The sequence below is a fragment of the Oculina patagonica genome, chromosome 4 (assembly GCF_052425735.1).
Source record: "Oculina patagonica isolate OP01 chromosome 4, crgOcupat, whole genome shotgun sequence".
NCBI lineage: Eukaryota > Metazoa > Cnidaria > Anthozoa > Scleractinia > Oculinidae > Oculina > Oculina patagonica.
This window is the reverse complement of record NC_135761.1, coordinates 8,353,822-8,376,789: the sequence shown is the minus strand read 5'-3', so window position 1 is coordinate 8,376,789 and position 22,968 is coordinate 8,353,822. Positions and strand designations below refer to the sequence as shown.

General features: G+C 38.8%; 1 protein-coding gene and 1 pseudogene across 2 annotated transcripts; one reads left to right on the top strand and one right to left on the bottom strand.

Moving 5' to 3' along the window:
• Window positions 1-171: 171 nt before the first annotated feature.
• LOC144649369 (uncharacterized) lies at window positions 172-14,030 on the bottom strand (annotated as a pseudogene). Its single transcript, XR_013569889.1, has 13 exons — window positions 13,899-14,030; window positions 11,126-11,319; window positions 10,182-10,225; window positions 9,971-10,071; window positions 9,283-9,389; window positions 8,649-8,764; window positions 8,060-8,149; window positions 6,594-6,678; window positions 5,528-5,644; window positions 4,198-4,911; window positions 2,853-2,960; window positions 2,069-2,232; window positions 172-1,521 (listed from the first exon to the last, which is right to left on the bottom strand). The product of XR_013569889.1 is annotated as an uncharacterized LOC144649369 (transcript).
• A 90-nt stretch (window positions 14,031-14,120) lies between these two features.
• LOC144649368 (targeting protein for Xklp2 homolog) lies at window positions 14,121-21,914 on the top strand. Its single transcript, XM_078508858.1, has 9 exons — window positions 14,121-14,371; window positions 14,454-14,847; window positions 14,923-15,093; window positions 16,535-16,844; window positions 17,798-18,132; window positions 18,561-18,726; window positions 19,468-19,647; window positions 20,126-20,269; window positions 21,005-21,914. Exons 1-9 carry the CDS (start codon window positions 14,269-14,271, stop codon window positions 21,407-21,409), a joined length of 2,208 nt encoding a protein of 735 aa, XP_078364984.1. The 5' UTR covers window positions 14,121-14,268; the 3' UTR covers window positions 21,410-21,914.
• The last annotated feature ends 1,054 nt before the right edge of the window (window positions 21,915-22,968 follow it).

Genomic DNA, 22,968 nt, shown 5'->3' with positions numbered 1-22,968 from the left:
AAACTGATAGAAAATGCAAACAGCCACCGCACCGATACATTTTCTTTGATAATACACGTGAAATAAATGATTGAAAATTCTGACAATTGAACTTGAAGTTGGTACAATAACTGCCCCGAAGTTACGGCTGCCCGCTTTCTAAGCACACGGGAAAACGAAATTAAACTTCGCTCGCACCTTTGAGGGCAATCCCTTTATTGCACCCCGATTTAATTTTCATAATTGTAACAAGATTTTAACGAGCGACGCCATTATTTTCGAAAGTAAAGCTCTGACATGTTTGCATAGAGCCGAAGCTATTTGAGACGATGTCATCACAAAGATTTATTTTGTTTACTCAGATGTTCAAATTCTGTTTTACCGTCGCAAAGTGGCGTTTGCTTTCTCATTCAAGTTTTTAATTATGAATTGAGTTTAATTCTTGGCGGCATAACAAATTGTTTCTCGCTAAAATGCTGTTCTTGCGAAATGAAATATTTTAATAGCCGCGTCGTTAACCATTTTTAGCCACGACATTTACTTCGATAAGACACGAAAATTCCTATTTAAAATTGATTGATGTTCAAATGCGAGAAAAAAATTTAATACAGAGCATAAAAAAATACAGGGCATAAAATGTACAGAGCATTAAAATCACTTCTGTTCCTGTGCACGTTACGAAAAACGAAAAGGACTGTTTTTTTAACGTCAAACTTAACTCTATTTCCTTGTTGAAGTGTCCTTCAGTAGTTTGTGTACCAACGAAAGTAATTTGCCAAAATTATACTTAAGCGTTGTAAAGCATCTTGTAGGAACAAGAGAATTAGATAAATACAAAATAAATGAAACCGATTTTTAATGCGATATTCACATTTTTTCCGAAGTTACGCCAATTCAGCGTTTCTAAGTTACAACAAATTCATCGTTCGTTCGTTCGTTCGTTCGTACAATCGTTTGTTCGTTCGTGCAATCGTTTGTTCGTTCGTTCAATCGTTTGTTCGTTCGTGCAATCGTTCGTTCGTTCAATCGTTCGTTCGTTTGTTCGTTCGTGCAATCGTTCGTTCGTTCGTTCGTTCAATCTTTCGTTCGTTCAATCGTTCGTTCGTTCAATCTTTCGTTCGTTTGTTCGCTCGCTCGCTTTCCAAAAGTTCTTTTCCCAGAACACAAGACGGATAAGATTTGGGAAAAATGTCTTCCTACTCACTGAACCATCGCTAGATTTTCTGATACTGTCCACGCAAATGCTACTTAATACAAGGGTTTGTGATAAGTTTTCACAACCCACAGCGCTGAACCCAGAGGGCACGTCAAAAGGTACACCATTTCGAGAGAGCCTGAGAGCAAGCTCGTAAACTGGTAAATCTGACATCCGTGACAAGGCTCCGTCACGCAACTTGTTAGGTAAACACGACCTGTCACGCAATCACTTCTTCAATGCAACGAAGTATCAGAACAGCAATCACAATTGTACCCAGACCACACGCGATCCATACTGCTGTCCACCAGTATCCAGGTCTGCTGTCCAATGAGAAGCCGAGATAGCTGAAGAAAAAGTTATTTTTTGAGTAGAAAATTTTTACTCACTTTTTTTCGGTATTAATACACAGAAAACTGTATGAAGTAAATCGTCGAGCAGAGAAATATTGAAGCGCGCAAAATCTGGGGAGAGGACAAAACTACGCCCGTAACACATACGCTAAGTAGAGGTGTCCGCTCCGTAGATTTCATACTCCGTAATATTCAAGAAGGCAGCTACATTCATGAACGAACGAGACAACACGATAAACGTAAAATAGAAGATGTACAAAAACTTGCCAAGCGCAGGAAAATATGCAACAGATAACTGGTTAGAGCAAACGCGGCGGAAATACGAAACCATTAGCCAGGAGCAAGCAAGTGACCAATAGGAAAATAGGAAAATCTTTGGATTGCGCGGGAAAAGTGGCATTCTTCAAATGGCAAAATGCGTTTGGTTTTGCACGCAAAAACAATTGCACCTTCGTGATAATTGGTTAGAACACAAAATTTATAAGAAAACGCGAATACTTGCGGCAGCCATTGCGAAAGATGTCTGAAAAAGTAAGCTCACCTTGTTTGACACTGAACAACAAAGTCCATTAAACCGTCATTTGTAAAGTCTCCGTGTACGACAGGAGAGAGCGGCTCACACGGCATCGAATGCGAAGACAACAACGAACCATCCTTTAGAGAAACCAACTTCATGTCCTTCCAGCCTGTCACCAATACAGCGTCCTAGGGTCATGATAGACAAAAAAAGAAAATAAGTCCTTTATCGAAAATCATTGGAAGAAATGAAGGGAATGAACTTCACCGTCCGCATCGTGCATGCACCCATCTTCGGGCAAAAAAAGGGGGAAGAGGAACATGACAAGAAAAAGCAGCTAGACTAAAAGCAGTCCCTCTTCTTTCTTAGTTCGTCGAACGTGAAGCGAGAAAGAGCGAGAACAGAAAAATGATCGCGCACAATCTGGGAGGAAGACGCGCGTCATCCCCTACAGATTTCCCACGGCCATTTTTCCATTCGCACTTTTTTTTCGCTTCAGGCTTGACGGACTAAGAAAAAAAGGAGGGACTTCTCTTAGTTTATTCTAGAGCGAGTAGGTCAGTTTTAGATTAAATTGAAAACTATGAGTTATATGCTTCTCTTCGTCAGAGGTTTCGAACAGGCGCATGAAAATAAGTTCCTTTAATTCTATAGCTACGGATTTTATTAGGATTCGTTTAATTAATCCACTTTTTGACTCACACTATTGGTATAAATGAACCTGAGGAAAAAGGAGGTAACTTTCACAACTTGCGCGAGATGACTTATACCACATTTCCTTAAAACTTCCGGTATAGAGAAAACTTACTTTTACTCCTCCTACTGATGTGGACACAGCTTGAATGTTTGGAACGAAAACCGCTCCTGCTTTTCTTTCAGATGGATTATAATTCGCCCACGAAGCACCTGTATCTACCTAAAAAGGAGAAGTAGACAATAAATAAATATGAGAAAATAAACAGCAATTATTAAAGACATTGATGCAATGAAGTAAACTGCAGTGGGATTTTTAGGCAGTTACAGTAACTGAACCGATGTTTGGTAAGATAGGCTTATGGCGATATCTGCAATACATATGTGGGAATCTAGTTCACTGTAAGGTCAAAAACGACCATACACTTATACAGGCAGATTGGAAAATGTTGAGATGGAGTAGGAGCCGCGGGAAAAAAATAGGCTAAAGTTTTCAGGTTAGTATCGGCTCTCGCAAGGTTTCACATAACAGGGTTGGAAACTAAAATTTTGGAGCACTCGCCATCCGGGCGGTGACCTTCAATTGCACTCGCCCACAATTTCCTCGCCCGTCTTCTTCCATTAAAAGAATTAGGCCGCCCTCCCCCTACGAATAATGAAAAAAACTTCATTTTCAATCACGTTTTGATACTCACTTGCCACTTTCGTGGTCGATCGTAAAACACTCAATCTTTTCATTCATTCAAAAATTGTTGTTGTTGTTAATGAAATCAAAATATACTTATCAATCAGCACATAGTTTTACTATTTCAATTCTTGTTTTTGCGCGAATTGTAAGGAAAAGAGGCGAGAAATGGCCATCTTGCTGCGTTTCGCGGCTCGATGGATGAGCCAGTGAATTTTTGACCAGAGGTATTACTTTGTAGAAGTATGTCCGCATGTAACATGCCCCAAACGAAGCCATTACGAACGCGAACACAGCTTTGTTTGAGATTTCAAAATGTTGGTAAGCTATCGGCTTGTGGACAGTGTAGATTATTTTAAAGTGGGAAGTAAAAGTTTCGCTTATTCTGAATAATATATTCTGGATATGAAATCATACTCGCCAAACCGGGCGAGTGATCCGTGATTTGTACTCGCCCGACAGTTTTCACACTCGCCTGGGCGAGCAGGCGAGCGCTAATTTCCAACCCTGCATAAATGGTTCGCTCCCCTTTGAGAGAACAATAGAACAAACATTAGGAACAGTGCCCCTAGACCAAACAACTTCAGGACCAGTAGAAATACACGCTTACTAGAGCTGCTACACAACTGACGTTTTCAAGATTTCTTGCTAAAACGCGCATGTTTGAGATACTGGGGTAAAGATTCCTTACTCTGCAGAGATTCAGATCCATACGTTAAATAATTCACCCCAATATTGAGATTCGGAATTTTAGAGGCCACATTCACAACCATACCTGCCAGTTGAACTCTCCGTACGGTCCAAAGCTCGTCAGTCGTCCTGACGCCACAACAAACACACTGTCAAAACTTCGGATGCTTTGTCGCTTAAACGTCTGTCCAGACAGATGGCTGAAAATCCCTGTTCTGTCCGGCGGACTCGGCACAAGCAATGGAGAAATAGGCATGGGTTCATCTCTGAAATCTTCCTCATCGATCGAATAAAAAAAACTACCTAACGTTGAAGTAGCGCGGCAAATCGACCCACTGAACAACGTCTTAGCTCCAGACGTCACAACAGCAGAGCACGGATTGATTCCTGATTGGACAACACGCTCCGACGTAAAATAGGTAGTCACGTGATCTATGACGTTGTCACCGTTTACGTCACCGACACTCGTGACGTCCTTGGAGACTGGGTAGGAACACAGAGGCTGACCAGAGTCAAGGCTTAACACTTCAATGGATTTTTGACGCTTTATGACCACAGCGTTTGGTTTTTCTCGGTTAAGTTCATCGCTTGTTTTAAACTCTTTTCTTGGTGTTTTAGATGGAGGCGCAGGTTGTTTTTTCACAAAGTGAACTGTTTTTAGCTCAGTGTCACCGGGGTGTTGCCATCTGTAGGGTAATGATGCGATGAGTGAGTCTGTGTACTGACTCCAATGGACTTCACCCACGTGGTACTGACTGGAATGAAGAGCTAGCTTGAAATGGTAAGCTGACAGAAGATCCTGCAAAAAAATAGGTTGGAATGTGAGTGGAACGCACTGTGGTCCAGGTTACAGTCTCGCCGGGATCTTTGCGCTGTGTTTTTGGGACACAATTAATACCCTCACAGTACCTCCGTTCTTTGTGAAAATGCTGGTAGGGGGAGGCGGGAAGGGGTTATCTGCGATGGACTAGCATCAAATTCAGGGGAGTGGCAATCACGCAGGAAAAACCGCGTATACAGTCAACTCTCGCCTTGCGGACACAAACCCCACACCCCCTATTCACACTCTCTATTACGGACAAAATCCAGATCCCCGGCGAAAAAGGTTTGACTGGAAATGACTCCCGCTCTTACGGACTCTCGCTTTAACGGACACTAAACGACGCCCGAAGCGTGTCCGCTATAACGAGAGTTGACTGTACTAAGAATGCTGATAACTTACGGTATCGATAGCCCAGAGTACGAAACGACCTAGACAATTGCTCTGGACCGTGCAGTGAACAATCGGGAAGTGCGAAATCACTTTGTCGTGATAACTTTTCTTAACCATCATTTAGAAACATTCAAATGATTTCACACGTCTTTAGTTTACAGTTACACTCATGACAAGTCAAGCTAATTGAGTTATTATATACCTCTCTTGATGTTTTCTTTGTTTCGTAGTCCCCTGGTTCGTGTTTCCAGTAAGCTGCTCCTGTTCTGCTGTTAAATGCATACGTCGAAAAATGTTCCTTTTCTTCTGGCGCCTGCCGCTGAGAAAAAATAAACCTACAATTGAATTACACAAGGTTGACCACTAGCTATAGGGCATGGGGATTCTGGTAAAGTTATGCTGGTGCTTTGCTCAACACCCTTACCTCAGTTGAGATGATTGCGTCATTGGGTATCACGAAACGTTTACCGTCAGGTGATTTAAGGTGCAAAGAGTCATGGGATAGGCGGAATTTCCTCCTTTGTTTTTACTATACCATAAGTGCTCTAGAAAGCCTCCGGGAGGGGCTTAATTCTTGAGACCTTTTTTTGTGGGGGGCGGGGGGATAGAGAGGGAACGTTTGAGAGATAAGGGATTAAAAAAAGAGGGAGGCTTTATTATTTTAGAGCTTTTACCAAATATACCATAAAATTCCGGTTATAGGCCCTGGGCTTATACAACTTCGTAAGAGGTTTTGGGTGGGCTTATATGCAGAGGCTGACTCGTCCCCAGTCGTCTCTTATGCGAAAATTGTAAGACGCGAAGGATGATGAAAAGACGACTGGGGACGAGTCAGATGCAGAGGGGCTTATTTCCGGGAGGGCTTATAAGCCGAATACAATAACGTTTTGAAACGAGCCAAGGCAGTGTGGAACAAATTACATTTTAAAGTTAAAAACGCATAATAAAGCAACATTTAGCCCTGTTCAGTACTGTCATCCGGCAGACGGTGCCTTATATTCGGGGGGGGGGGGGGGAGCTTATAATCGGATGTATTTTTTTTTGTTTCCAGGTGGATGTGCTTATAACAGGGGGGCTTATAACCGAAATTTTACGGTAATCGCATAAACGTGTTTCTTGGTTTAGTTCAAAATTCAGGAAGTAAAACAGGGATTGCTGCGCTAAAATGCTGTAATAAAAATTCTCCTGTGATAATACGAACTGTACTAAGAGGTCTTTAGTCAAAAATGTAAATTTACATTGATTTGATTCTGCTGACGGAATATTACCATTTTAGCAGAACGATGACGTCGTGGTAGTTTAGCTATCTCTTCTGCAGTAAGACCAGTGGACAAGTTGTGCTGATGATTATGCCTGCAGAGACAACAAAACCAAGTGGCTTAATAAAAAAAGTCTAGACTGAGGTACATAGTGATCAGTATTTTACGGGTACTAATTGTTCTGTACCCGGCTTCACGGTACGCCTCTTTGGACACCTTTTTTTCCTTAAAATGTCAACTGGAGTCCTAACTGAAGAAAAAAATACTTTCACTAGAATAACGTTAAATTCAGGTAACAAGCCCTCTCGCTTAAAGGCACCCCCTTGTTATTTGCCTATCTACCTAGAAACAAAAAAATACATCCAGTTATAAGCCCCCCCCCCCCCCCAGATATAGGTCCTCCTTCTGTTGGATGACAGTACTGAACAGGGCTAAACGTTGCTTTATTATGACTTTTTAACTTCAAATCATATTTCGATCAACACTGCCGTGGTTTGTTTCGAAACGTGTTATTTTATTCTGCTTATAAGCCCCCCTCAGAAATAAGCCCCTCTGTTTATAAGCCCACCCAAAATCCCTCGAAGTTGTATAAGCCCAGGGCTTATTACTTGAATTTACAAACTTTTACTTGTAGGCTTTTTAATTTAAGTCAGAACAGTTCAACTTTATAGTGACTACCAATGAAATAACATCTGGCTAAGCAAAATGATTAAAATATAATTGGAACAAGTAAAAGAAAAGAACTGAAAACATGCAACCAAGAGCCAAATACCAAGCGCTGGAAAATGCTCATAAGCTAATTCATAGTAATTGTGAGAAACCATGATTACCGGTATTGGTTTTAAATTTTAACCTGATTGCCCGGGGGGTATGGTTTTTGAGGTTCTCGGTCCTTAAATAGGGTATAATTTTGGTCCTTTTGGCATGTGTTCCCGGTGTGATCCTTGTAGGGTACCTAATTCTATTGCTTAAATGCTCAGCTAAACGAAAAAGGTTTCTAAAACTGAATTTTTTGTTCAGGTATTAGTAAGCGATTTTGTAAAGATTTGTGTCTTGCCGTGCGCGGTTGCCGTTATTTGGGTCGATCGTCACGGAACGCTTCTCCTCCCCTTGAATAGGGTGTCATTTTCGGTTTTTGCCTTAAAAAGGTATCAATTTTCGCTTTCTTTTCCTTAAATAGGGTCAGGGTTTAAGAACCTGGCGGCACAACCCTATCCGAATTTATGGGGTACCCCCAGGGCCTGATTGATTAATTTTTTCAAACATGTGATTTTGAAAAGGTTTTTTTTTTCTTCTTTAGAAACAAATAAAATTAGATGCGAAACATCAAATGAATGCAAATACAAAGATATTTCAGTTGTAAACTACTGTACCTTCAAAAAATTGAATGCCAAGGCCCTTGTTTCCTTTGCAATTCATTCAGAGATCATGCCTCTAGGCAAAAATGAGTATTAGCAAGAACAGAAAATCATTACTCTAAATGGTCTTGCAGTTGTTCTTCTTTAGCAGTTTTGCCTCCAATCAAAACAAGACCAGATTCTGGAACAACAAGAACAGCAATTTCCCTGCAAATCAAGAACAATAAATGAATTAACACAAAAGCTTTTAATGGAAAAAGAACTCAGCAAGACAGAGTAACACAACAGTCATGGGAATGTCCTAAGAGTGTACCATCTCTGGCCATAAAGAACCATTCCTGGTCCCAAAAAGTTTTTGTGCCCGGAAAGCCATAGCAAAATCCCAAACGAGTTGTTTTATTTACATTATGTTGAGGGGAACAGAAGTTCCCCTTATGCAAAGTTTGAGGCCTATACACTTCTCTGTTTTTAAGTCTTTAATATACAGTTATTTAAAAATGGCTGCAGGCCTGAAAAGTTATTGGGCTTTCAAGAAACGGGACCCTGGGAGGGGTGATGGGTGGCTACAAAGAAGGGGGACTATTCTGTGCATGTGTCGACTCAGGTGACTCTGGTACGTGAACAAGAGTAAGAGAAAAAATATTATGCTTTCAAACATCAAGAGTAGAGTCAAAACAGCAAAAACTTACTACCAATTGTAACTTACTTGAAATATAGTGAATCTGATGGTTTATCATTTGTAAATACTTCAGCCTTCCACTTTGGCTTCAGCTGATCCGTGAAACAATGCACTATCCCATCATCTGTCACAACTACTATTATCTTCAGACAGAAAGATAAACAAGCAAATTGTCTTGATTGTTTTAATTATCTTTTGTAATCATCTTGATCATCTTGGTTATCTTAGTTATCTTTGGAGGCCTGTAATATCAGTGGTTCGGACAGAATTAGCCAAACAAAATTCAAGTACTTATCAAGGACTTGGCCTGATTCAAAGATTTCATGATCATTCTGATGACTTCCGAAATTTAAGTGAGCTTTTCAAGTTTGAAGGAACCCAGCTGAGTTTTTTTTCTTTCAAATTTTAAGTACCAGTGTCAGTGGCGGATCCACTTTGAAGTGCCGCGGGGCCCGGGTCCCCCTTTATTTTTTCGGAAATAGCACATTTTCTTTGAAGTGCCAGAATTTTCTTCGCAGAATTCAATATTAATAGTCAAACGCCCCCCCCCCCCCCCCCTTAGCTGAAGGTCTGAATCCACCACTTGGTATAATTCATTGATCTTTAAATCTCAGTATAACAACACTAGACGGCAAGTATTCTACTTTATATTATATATCACCTGATGACAAACATCGAGGGGAGAAACACTTTTTTCTGTACACATCCTGCTCCTAGTGCCACAGGAAATGCAGGTTTGGATGAACTACCCTCAAGCACCACTTCTGCCTAAAGAATATGAGTGGGACAATGATTTTACAGGTTAGCGTAATTCATAAATGAGGCCTTATGCATCCCATGACACGACAAGGACTGATGTTGATGATGATGATAATTTAAAAATTACATACTACTTATTAACCGAGAGTGAGGTCATGGGGTCTCGCCGGCCTTGTGTATTGACCGAGCGATGCGATGTCTACTCGGCCGGTCTGGTTCCCCTTGCCGCGGCGGGTTTGTTATTTATTATATGGCCTTTTAGCGCTTCTAAACTGAAATATCTAAAAACCCGGGTGCTCGCTCTCGCTCTCTGTGGCTCTCTTCGTCGCTCCTTAGAGTATCGGTATGCTAATATTTTTCTTTCAGTTGTTGAAAAGATCCGTAGTTACATTTTGTCGGTATTTATTGTCGTTCTCGCATTGCGCTAGTGCTTTCTCACAACTCAAAACATGTAAAACCGCCGAGCCGAGAAAATTTTTCATATGCCCGGTCATTACAGAAAATAATGCCCGCTCAGCGCCAATCAGAGCGCGCATACTATTGTAGCCATATAATAAATTGTGATATTTTCCCTAATTACATATTATAACCTTCAAGTGAAGATGAGGTAGAGTGGATGATAGATCATGTTCTTCCTGTGGAGGTAGCATCAGCACTTTTAGTCTAGAATCCTCTGTTGCAATGATCAGTTCTGTTACAATGACAATAAAAAAAAATTAACCAGTACTGCAGATTGCTAAAAAAAACACATTAATTTGCTGATCAAAGAACATAAACTTTTACCAACTGGTATAAACTTACCATTAATTCCATCACTATCAAGATCTGTGATGATGGGAAGAGGCCTAAAAAGAATTTCAGTTAGTATCCAATTCCCAGGTATTGCAAGCACCCAAGCTAGTTAGTCAGTTAGTTATTTTGGCTAAACAGGTCTGAAATTAAAAAAAAATGTCATGACTTGAAAAAAAAAAATGTCAGACAATTTTGTTATTCTGAATCTTCATTTTTTTCTAGAGAGTTGAAAATGAGTTTTAAAGTATTTTGTGTTTGGGGACTTGATACAGAGAGGAGAACTGAAGGAAAATAATTATATTATTTTGAAATGCTGATGATATCTAGACTGTTTTTCCCCTACTCTCATTGGAATTGTTTGTGAAGTTCCATCTGGATTTTGAATGAAAAACTGTACGGTAATTTTTCTAATGATATCATTACCTTATTGTTACTTATTTTCGCGGGACTTAATTTTCGCGTTTTTTGAAAATCGCAAATAAGACCCACGAAAAGGTTTTGCGAACGCCGATTTTAATACCCTTCGATATAATTCGTTGTGATTAATCTAATAATCTCGTTTCCGTCAGTTTAAATATTACATAATTATCTTGGTACAGTCGTCAAAATAGCTCAGCTCTACTTTGTAACAAAGGAACATGCCAAACTGTTTTAAGTTTTGTTTTGTTATATGGTTTTGTTCAGTGTCACTGGAAACTATTGCTGTGGAAAATAAAAATCAGTTGTGCCATTTTTGAGACCTACTGTTGTTAGTGCAGACCAGCATTTTGAAATTTTCCCGAATTTAGTTCCTTTAAAATTATTTTATTGGCCATCGCGTTTAGTCCCGCGAAATTGCCTTCCATTTTTGCGAATTAAGTTCCCGCGAAAATAAGTAACAATAAGGTATTTAAGCACTGCCTTATTTCCAACTGAGCATATATCATATGAAAGCTTGTATTTCAGTTACTTACAATCTGTTTCTCCCTGCTTCGTGCTTGATTTCAGAAATAGTATCTAACTGCCATGAAGGCTTCAACTCCCAAACATTAGGAGCTCTGAACAGAAACACAGCAACAAAAACTGCTGCCACCACTACAATATCTTGTGCTCGCACTTTAGTGATGTCAACTGGCAGGAGCTTTAAAGGATCATTCATAACTGTCACCTGAAAAGAATTAACGTTTGATATTTCATTGGAAATAATTTATTAAAACAAAAACTTAAAGGAATGACACACACCTTGACCTTGAATTGTCTGAAATAATGACTAAATTCTAAATTTTACAGGACAAGAGAAAAATAACATTGAATTGTAACAAAAAATGGAAAAGAATATAGTGGCTTTCAAATTTCTGTGTGCAGTCATTTTGGAGTTTATGACATGTAATGTTTGCCCAATTGTTTCATACAAAAGATCCCTTTGCTTCCTCGTTACCCATCATAAAATCCAGAATGGTGGGGAGGGAAATTTAAAAGTAATAATCTTTTCCACATTTTGCTGCTATTCAATGTTATTTTTCCCTAATCCTGTAAAATTTATAATTAAGCTAATCTCGCACCCAGATCTTCTCAACCCTCGGAGGACATCTGGTAGTCGGTGCTCGTCGTGTCAGAATGTGACACACGCGCGACTCGCATGCCGGTATTTAGTAGATGAAAAGCTCACTTGGCCGCTGTAAATGGCTAATGAACTTCTTTCCCAAACGAGACAAGTGACACAATCTTGAAATAGAGTTGAGGAAGAAAAAAAGCCGCCAGTCATGTTTTTGCTGATAAATTAAAACACTCAAACCAGCCTTCAACTGTGGGGAAAAGCGTGCACTGTGTTTGACGCGTACAAGCTAGCTGTGCGCGTCAAGTACGCGTCAGATTGCAAAGTTTTTTGCCCATCTTTTTACCCACGTTTCGTGATTTTAAAATTTTTCTAACAGTTAACAACTTATCTATAGCTATTCGCATAATAACATTCGAAAACGACGCGTTTGTAGAAAAGCCTTTAAAAAAAATTTTCCTACTCGCACGGTGGCGCGGGAAAAAAGTTGCATCTCCGCGCGCTGCTGGCTGCTCATCCATAGTGGCGGATTGAAGCACTTGACCAGTGTGTACTACCGTGGTAGTGTTGGGTACGAATAAAATAGAGGAAATCCGCCAGACTTCGAGTAGTTATTGGAAAAATTATGTAAAAATATTTACACCTATTGCACTTTGTGTACTGCTTCCTTTCGAAAATCTTTTCTAAAACACACATGAAAAATTTTGAAGTTCCGCTGAATTCCACTGAATCTCTAAAAGGATGTAGCTTTTGCCCATGCTTGTGAATTTAAAATCATTTTCTCAACTCTGTGAATGTTGTACAGAATTATTTCCACTTATTGCAAACTTTTTTGTAATTTCATCTTATCAAAAAATTTTCTAACAACACACATCAAAACACATTTGGAAGTTCCGCTGTTCATCGTAACGATTAAAAATGGCTAACGTGAGATTGCCCATACCTTGTGAATTTGAAATTCATTTTCTCAACTCTGTGAAATTGTTGTTGGTGTTATCACGGATGTTACTTACATCTTTACCTTTTATTAAGGGAAGGAAATAACGAATAGGATTGAAATTATTCTGGAAATTGATTTTTGTCCAATTTAATAAAATTATCGACTTCCTAGTGGTTCCGTCTTAAGCATTATTCCAAACAATTCAACAACAACTTGTTGTAAGAGTGAAGGTTGCCTTTAATAGAAAGTTCCCTGGAAATAGCGTTTTTAGTACAAAATCCTAGAGGACAATACTCAAATAAACATAAAGATACCACACCAAAAATGATTCTCAGATAATTTTTTGCAACAACATAACTTTGTGATTTTGGAAGAGCGATATAATTTGTTTGGAGAGTATGTTCAATTTCACAATGTTAGAAAAACAATGTGAAAAATGAAAAAAAAAAAATTGATGCTGGGAAAATGTCGTGTAATAAAGCATCCCACAGGGGATTCCAAATGAAAGAGATGTGGATGCTCATCATCTTACTTTAATAGGAAATGCAATGCAAATGATGGTGTTCGGTCTCACAAACCCCAGGGGGGGAGAGAAGAAAAAAAAAAAAAAAACCCGCGCATAAAAAAAAAAAAAAAGGAACAAAAAAAAAAAAAAAAAAGGAACAAACTACACAACTATCAGACCTTTATTGAGGCTTTACAATATTTTTAGCCCCTCAATGTCTCGGTTAGGGTTGTCCATGTACATAAAGAAATAAAAAAAACCCTCATTCTCTGTTGGGAGTCTGGACTGATCAGGCTGAAAAATGATACCCTCCCCCCCCCTCCCCCCCCCCCCAACCAAAGCGGGTAAAATACATGGAAGAAGTATATGGCCGTCCCCATTTTTTTTTTTCTCTGTTTACCGTCGTCCGCCTGACACAAATCTTGGAGTTTAGTATAAACCGTAAGTTTGCAACAAACAGAATTAATTTATTCAGAACGCATTGCACACAACAAATAATACAGTGAATACTTTGTCAGCACTATAAATCTTCGAGGTTCAAAAATAATCTGCACAGCATGATATTCTGTTAACAGCGACTTATCAATAAATATTCTAAGGGTTAGCGAGGTGTCCCCAAAAAAAAAAAATAAAATGCTCAAGATCCAAAGCAAAATTGAATTGAAGAAAATGGCGATTGCATTGCCTATTTATCATTTTGCTTTCATTTGCAACTTGTTTCTCTGAGTCTCACTGGCTGGAACTTACCTTTTCTTCTTTGCCATTTTAATACTTTCTTAGGTAAAAGTATATTCACTTAGAATTCCATGTTTTCTTCATAGAAATTTCGAATGTCTTTTTCCATCCAAAATCCGCGCCATATTGAATGTTTATGAGATCCCTAATATGGCCGTGATTACCTTTTATGGTGGACCAACCGAAACTGACCAATAGGAGGCCGCGGTAGGTGCGCGTCACTTTTGTGCGGTCAGTTTCAAATCTTTACAACGATCATACAAGCGATCCTTCGAGTCCGAAGCTGTGTTTTTTCTAGACTTTTCACGTTTATTTTATGTTTCATAACTAAGTTTTGTAACCTAGAGTATTTAAGATCTTTTAAAAGCTTGAGTTTGCGAGAATGGATGCATTTCTTGACCCAAATTATGAGTACGATGCGCCAATGTTTGTGGACTTCTTACAAGGCGCCGAGCAACTTGATCCAGAAGCCGACAGATGGTTTGGTAAGTTTTTGCCTTCGATCGATGTGCTCTTCTCGAGTAAAATTTGTGGCATTTGACTTATTACATCTCTCTGTATTTTAAGATGAAAAAGAAGCCGACGAAGGTGGCGTGCTAATCGAAGAAGAGCCAGACGATCAAGAATCAAATGAACCCACCGACACAAACAAAAGAATGGCGTCCGAAATTCCAGAAGTGAACGTCAAAGAAAACATTCAAAGTTCACCTCTCCAGAATCAAGAAGAACCCGAAAAGCCGCAAGAAAATGTAGAATCAACGCAGGAGCCTCGCTTAGCTCTGCAGAATAAGGAAGAACCCGAAATTCCACAAGCGAATGAAGAATCAGCGAAGGAGTCTCCTAAAAAGCAAGTGCCCAAAAACGTGGTAACTTCGTGGTCAGATTGGGTGGCGAAGACCACGACAACTGTTAACAGAGAAGCCAAGGAAAATACATCCACCTCACAACCCAGAGTGAAAAGGTAAGCTGAAGTTTTTGTTTCGCTAAATCGCAGGTTAAAAAACTAATTCACTAAGGAAGTGCTTCCTTTTGCTAGGAAACTAGAGAAGAAGGAACCCGAAAGAAGATCTGCTCGGCTGAGAACATTGTCGACTTGTTCTACTGCATCTACCGTGTCCAATATGTCTGATGGTTGCCCAGCAAGGAAGGTCCCTAAAATGAAAGCTCCACTGACACTCACTGTCCCTACCACGCCGTCATTTATGAGGTAAGTTAATAAAGCAAGCTAACTCCTTGTTGCAGTGCTACCATTGCTCACTCTTGCTGATATCAGTTATCTCTTTCCATGTGTATCTTGGATTACTGAGTCCGGTGGTTGTTCAAACGGTGAATAAGTCATTATCCAGTGGATAATGTAGTTGGTTTCAACTTCTCCACTACTAAATTGGCCCAGATTCCTATAAGACAAAATAGTCTGTTTTAAACATTGTTGTATAATTTGTAAAAAAAAGTCTGTGAATTGCTGGCAAAGAATTTACCTACCCTACTGTTAACGTTGTAGTCAAGATTATCCAGGGGATGTGAGGCCAGTTGTTCAAAGGTTCAATAATGCTATGCACTGGATAAACCACTATCCAATGCAGAAATGTTAACAAATTAAACTTTGCTCTACTGCATAAACAAATTGACAACAATTTCCCATAGGCCGTTTTACAGATATCGACTTTGCCCCCAGAGCATCCTATAATTAATATATATTTTTTCTTTTATTATGGAAATTGCAAAATTATCACAATAAAAGAATAAATCATTTCAATGAGCATTATAGGATGCAAAGGGGGCAAAATTATCATGGCTGCCGTATCCGTAAAACGGCCTATGGTTTTACTATTAAAGAAAATAAAAATGCACCGAGTGCATTGTTGAGTTTGTAAGCACACAGGAATTTTAAGAACATGAGAGAAGTGCACAGAGAAACACAAGGCACAGCCTTGCACTTATCGAGTGTTCTTGAAAAATTTCCAAGTGCTTATATAACTCAACAATGCGTGAGGAAAAAGTTTTTTCTTTTCTTTAAAAATGTAAGAAATTTCGTGGCTCAAACTCATGGCGTAAGCTGTGTGCATTATTAAAGAAATAAAAAACGCACCCGAGTGCATTGTTGAGTTATATAAGCACGCGGGAATTTTTAAGAACACGAGAGAAGTGCACTTCTCGAGTGTTCTTAAAAATTCCCAAGTGCTTATATAACTCAACAATGCACGAGGAGAAAGTTTTTTAACCCTTTCTTTTATGAAATGTTAAAGAAATTGCGCGCGCTAAAACTCCTTGTGACGTAAGCAGCGTGCATTATAACTCAATAAAGCACGCGCGTGACGTATGCAGCGTGCTTTATGGAGCTATAATGAATTCAAACTGACCAATCAGAGCGCGCGCAATTACTCGGACATTTTATAAAACTTGATAAAGCATGCACGTGATGTAAGCCATGTGCTTTATGGAGCTGTAATGAAGTCGAACTGACCAATTATAGTGCATGCAATTCCTTGGACATTTTATAAACTCTTAAAAACCACAGAAATGATGTTATAAAATGTTCAAAACTCAAGTGGAATCACGACATTGGACATTTTATAGTGTCATTTCTATGTTGTGGTGACATTCATGTCAGTCATGCTGACATTACATTTCTTAACATTAATTTCCAGGAGAGTTCCTCAGGCAAAGGTTGTTGCAAACCAGGCACAGAAAAACCGAGAACAGAGTGAACTGGAGATCATTGCCCAGAAGCAAAAGGAAACGATGGAGAAGCTTCGACAAAACAAAGTTTCCATGAAAAAGGCCCTGGCTGGACAATCGTACATGCCATATAGATCAGCCGTTGATAATTTGACCCATCCTCAAGAATTCCATTTTGCAACAGATGACCGACTTGGTCCTAGTTCACATGCTCATGCAAATGCTGAAGAGAAAGGGAAGAACTTTGTTGGATCACTTAGGCAGCACCCACCTTCACCGGTAAGCAATCAAATAGAAGTAGGGTTTCTCTTTTTTTTAAGTCCATACAACAAGCAATTTTAGATTGGCCTGTGAACTACATGACCAAAGAAAACATTCCCTTTTTTAAAAAAAAAAATCCTTTATAAGTATGTTCTCAGTTCTTTTACACAAACTCTGTTTGAAAAGGGAAACTGTTAAAAGTGTCAGATATTGCAGGGTACGTACTGGTCATAGAGAACCTGGAAAGTCGTAGAATTTATTTTAGTGTGGTCCATGGAAAATTTTGCAAAGAAAAAAGTTAAAACATGCCAGAAATCAAGATACATGTACAATACCATTTATAGTAAGTTGACTGTCTCGACTCATCATCAAAACTCGAACCTTGCGTCTCAAAGTTCCATTGGTCATCTTTTTTGACTTGAATTTCAAGGATCAAGTTTCACAAATCCAGTCTCAAGAATCAAGAAACAAGGCAATCTTGAATATGTAGTCTTGAAAAGGCTTTCGAGGACATGACTTATTTCTTGAAGAGAGAATAACAGCTGCTTGCAAATCATGTCTTGAGACTTATAACTCAAAATTTCCGTGGCAAGGGACTGTCAACTTACTTTTAAGTGGTACATGTACCGGTAATTGTCATTTCCAAAAACAATTTCCAAGAAAATGGTCAAATTTAGATCATGGAAAACTTTGAAAAATCATAGAAAAGGTCATGGGAAATCATGACGTTTCAAATGCTTAAAGGAGTATTAATCCTGACTTTGGAAAAGCTCAAAATTTTTTGAATGGCCAGGTTTGGTTTAATCATTACATTTCTGCACTAATATTTTTTAAAAAGAGAGTTTCAACGGCTGCATGTCTAAAGGGCAAGCAGGAATTCAAGGTTTTTCAAGCCCTGCAACATACCAGTGATATCTTGAATCTCTTTCTCAAAACAACCATCTTCTAACTACCATCTTTTACCTCATCAGACTTTCAAAAACAGAAAACCCACTGTACCAGTTCCTTTCAAGATGACAGAGTCGCGTAAGAGAAAAGAACCTGACAACGAGGACAATCCATGTGGCCAATACCAATCCATGGCACAGAAAGTTTACCAGTGGCAGAAGAAGACACCTGAGCGTTTCCGTGTCAAACCTGTACAAGAACAGAATCTGGGCCCTCAGGCTAGCTCGGAGAAGAATGCACAAAAACTGACACCTCCCAAAACACCTAATTTAAAGTCAAAAGACAGGAAAAGGCCTCTTCCCACAGACTGTTTGAGTAAAGAAGAGCAGGAGAAACAACAAGAAGCAGAGATGAAAAGGTAGCTACACCTGTATATGCTCAAACAGTAAATTTATAATCAACATTAAAAGCCTGGTTGCTACAGTTAAAGAAAAGGCTTTGAATTGCTAGAAAGTTCTCAAATCTGGCAAAGTCCTTAAAATTTCGAAATTTTTTGTCCTGAAAAGACCTTGAAAATTGTTCGAAAGGGCAAGTACAGTGTATTATTTTTTTTTTTTCAAAAGAAAGGGGAACACTATTGGTTGTTGCTAAGTCTAATTTGCTTTGATAAAGCAGGGATGTCACAAAGGCTAATTTTACTGGATGAAAGAGGACTTAAATCTGGCTAATTTCCACATGTAAACAAAGACTTACTAAAATAGGTAAACTTTAAGTAACAATTTATTATAAAACAATGTACAGCAGGTACATCACTGTAACTGCAACTGATATTCTCTCTTTCAACAGCTACAAGTTCAAGGCAACTGAGCTGAATCGGAAAATATTTGACTGCAATGGAACCCTTGGTGTGTACATGGAACCAAAGAAGCCTCTTACAGAAGTTGAGCCCTTTAATTTCAATACTGATCAACGAGCTGAAGTACATAAAACCAAAGAGCCGCCAGTCAATGAGGTTTGTAATGTCTGTTAGTCCATGCAACCCTCCAAGTTTATTTTTTTCCTCAGTGGCCATTTGGCCACCAACTGCTCAAGTTTGGTTGCCAGTGAAAATTTTTAGTCGCTTAATTAAGCTCACACTTTCAATCCTTCTTCTCAATTTTAGTCGCCAGGCTGGCAACTTCAGTTCTAAATTAGTCACCAGCTCTAAACTTTGAGTCGCCATGGCGACTAAAATGGTCTTAACTTGAAGGGTTGCCATGGTCCCCCATATGCAACTGTGTTTTTACATGCACCCTTGAGTATAGACTTTCTCAAAATCCTTTTAATTTTTTTTCCCTGGTTGACCTCGCTCGTGACTGCGTTACTCACTCGGTTGCTTCGCGACATGAATCGCTTCTGGCTCTCATCAATTTACATGTGTTCGACTTGGAGCAAGTCTACCTTGAGTAAACCGTTGACACCCAGGTAAAAGATGCAAGTGGCAGAGCTACATACTGAGTTTAAGTGAAGGAAGGATTGGTGCAACCAAAACCTTGATTTGTTTGTACTCTGCGACACTCTCATTTGTGTTTTTTTTTTAAAACATCCTCATGTCACAAGATGAGATAACCTTTCATCTAGATTTCTTTCAGTAGGTAAATGTATTACAGTTTAAATTGAGTAATTGTCTCCTGGAGACAAGGTGCCTATAAAAATAGGGACTGTCTTCTTGTGATCTTTATTTCTTGTATCTTTGATCATTTTTGATATTTAGGAGGATGCTCATTGCATGCAGATCAAGGCACAACCTCTTCCTGACTTTAGTAACGTGTTTAAACCTGAACTGCCACACAACAGCACCCATTCACAGCCATTCTCATTTGAGCAACGTGACAAGGAAATAAAACACAAGAAGGAGGAGAAAATTAAGACTGTCTTAGAGGAAGAAAAAAAGGTAAGCTAACTACACCAAATATTATAAGTTTGGACAAGGCTTTAATGTACATGTATACAATGTCACATTCTGAATGATTAGTGAGCACTTCATTTTTACATAAACACATGTGTGGTATGCAAATAATAGGCAATTATCACTTAAAGTTTTACAATATTAGCATCAATCTAAATTTTCCTCAGAAAATACACGTAAGAACCTATTAAGGTATCAGTATACCCCAAAATTGACCTTTTTGAAGGAAAAAAAATGGTTTTTTCAGGTAGATCTGTTCAAGACCTTTCATTCCCAAAAAATAACATGGAAAAAGATTGACTCTACACAAAGTTATGAAGGAAAAACCTAATAGGCTAAATTTGTGTTAACTACCATTTATGTAGAACAGTGTTTAGGCTAACCTGGAAAAACAAGGTTCTTACTTGTGGGTTTTTACTATATTTATCTGATTTGTGATTGGATTTCTTTTTTCCTGTAACAGGCGCATGAGTTCCATGCCCAGCCACTGCCAAGTTTCACTCCGCCTGCCTTGCCTTCATCGTCCAAAATGCTCACAGAGCCTGCGCCTTTCAATCTGTCAACAGAAAACCGTGGAGCTGTGAAGGCTGAAAAATGGGGACAGCAGGTATAGTAAAAAAAACTAATGATAAGAATTTATGATTGTTACACTGTAAACAGGGCTCAGTTAGCTAACAATTTATTGTGAATAATATACAGTGGAATAGTAATTTCTCGAATGTTCAGATGACTTGAACCAAAAGTCATTATCCTTCCCTAAGTCAAACACTGCAATTTAAGCTCAGATTTCTCGAAATCCAAATTTTTTCGGAACCAACTTTCTATTTTTCGTTTCCCTGGGAGGTTCGACGATTCAGGATTCCACTGTTATTAAAGAGTACCAGAAATAACTTGCTGGCCCTTCCATTCTATGTTAGCAAAATTCAAAAAGTATGCATTGCAGACCTACAAGGACCGAATTTTCGCGCCAAAATGACCGACACGCAGGGTTCTAAATTCGCTAGTTTTCAGACTATTTTCTGATTGGACAGTATTGATCGGAAAGTTCAACGAAGTTATTTTGAATCTGGCAATGGTTTCTGGGAAGGAAACCAGGAAGGAGAAAACAATATTGTGCGTTAAAAAAACTAACTTATTATAGGAATATAACGAAGCATTTTAACAACGCGAACAAAATGTACTAAAAAGGTAGGTTGGATCATCAGACAAGAACAAGTTAGTGTGCGTTTCAAACGTTTAGAGAACAGCGCCACGGAATCTTTTTTAAAGAAAGTTCCTATTTGTAGGTTAAAAAACTTTGAAATTTTTAACTAAAAGTGTTTTTTTTTTTTTCAATTTTTAGCTTCAGCAGGAAATTCAAGACGAGAGAAGGAAAAGAGTATTCAAAGCTCGCTCCACCAATGTATTGTACAACGCCCCATTCGTCCCAGACAAGTCAACGTCAAAGCCAAGCACAAAAATCGAAGAATTTACAATGAATAGCGACAAACGGGCTAAAGAAAGGGAAGTTTACGAAATGCACAAGACGGAGAGAGAACTTGAAGAGGAGGAAGCGAGGAGGCAGTTGGAAAAAGAGAGGCAGGAAGAGGAGAAGGTTTACATCAGGAATCTAAGGAAACAACTTGTGCACAAACCTAACCCAATACGTAAATATCGCACTGTGGAGATTAAACAGAGCGAGAAAGAACTTACTGATCCACGTTCACCTGAATGGCAGACAAAGAAAAGAAGAAAAATGCGAGTGTAAATACAATGTTTTTACAATTTTTGTAAATCTAGGATATAAGCCAAGTTTTTTTTTCATTGTACATGCGATCATACTTTTGAGGAGGAAGCATAAGTGGAACTGTAAAAAAAAATGGATTGCTATTTGAAAAGCGACGACCGTTATGGTATATTGCTCCTCCGTCGAAACTTTTTTGTGTAAAAAATATTGTTTCTGTTGTAGAAACAGGGTTGCAATGTAGTTTTCACTACTAATGCATATTGCTCGTCCTTCGAAACGTTTTGTTTAAATTTTGTGTAATAATATCATTTCTGTTGTAGAAACAGGGTTACAATGTAGTTTTCACTTCTAATGCATTATATTAGGGCGGTAGAAAATTCCACTTGTTCTGCAAATTCTTGATAATTGACAGGCGGAGATTTTAATTCTTAATGTTTGATACATAAGTCGTTATTCAATTTTACTTGTACATTCACGCTTTCAAAAGTAAATTGTGCAATTTTGCTCAACCCGCTGTGGGGCCTTATTTGTCTTATTTGTTGTGAAGACAATTAGAACTGTTACCAATGCTTACTGTCAATGAGAAACTACTGTCGGGAAGATGAAACTTACATAGCCTGCGAAGCAGTTGCCTGTAGTTTTTGGAAATTTAAAAGGCGCGAGACTGCGAATCGGCCATGCGAAGAGGGATTTTCGATTTTTCCCTCGCGTGGTCGTCTTGCGTCTTTCGCATTTCCCAAATACGCGCCCAAAAATAAACAGGCGCCCAAAACTTATAATACATGATTCGTACAATACGGATTGCTTGAAAAAGTATTTTGGAAATCTGCAAAAAAGTTTAACAGACCTGAAAAAAGTATGGAAAATATTAAAAGAGGAAGTTCATAAAAATGTTATGAAAAAAGTATGTTTTCTCAAGATGCAATAAGTGAGCTTGGTGAGCTAGTTAAAGTTCATATAAATTTTATCTTAGCCAAATTGCTCAATCGCAAAATCTTGTGTTCTTCCCACCCTATCCTAAAGGCCGGTTTACACTCTACGATTTGTCGGCCCAATTTGGCCCACATCATAAGTGGACACTTTAAAAAAATCGCCCCCATTTCTTAAAAATATGTTGCAGTGCCACCGATTTTAGAAATCTGGCTGATTTTCATCTTTTCCATTTGAATAGGCAAAGAAAAGCCGGCCGAAAAAACGCAGCGTGTAAATGTGCTTGGATCAAATCGGGCCGACAAATCGTAACGTAAACCGGCCTTAAGGCTGCCCCAACGATGCTCGAAATTTCCCAAAAGGTTTCCTGAAATTTCTTAACAAGTTACCCCCAAAAAATCCAAAACGTTGCTTTATGTTAAGAAAATGTTTCCAAATATATGCGGTTTAATACTGCGCGTTCGCTGTTACATTTCGGCTCTTCATGATCAGGTTCTTGGGATGTAATTTGAAAATTTTGGGTCTGGAAAAAGAAAGTAATGGTTTGGAAAAACTATGGATAAGGTCTTTTATTATTCCTCTATTGCGCCATTTTACCACATGAGGGCAAAAGAACAAACTATGCCACGTTTTTAAATTTAAAAGGCGCG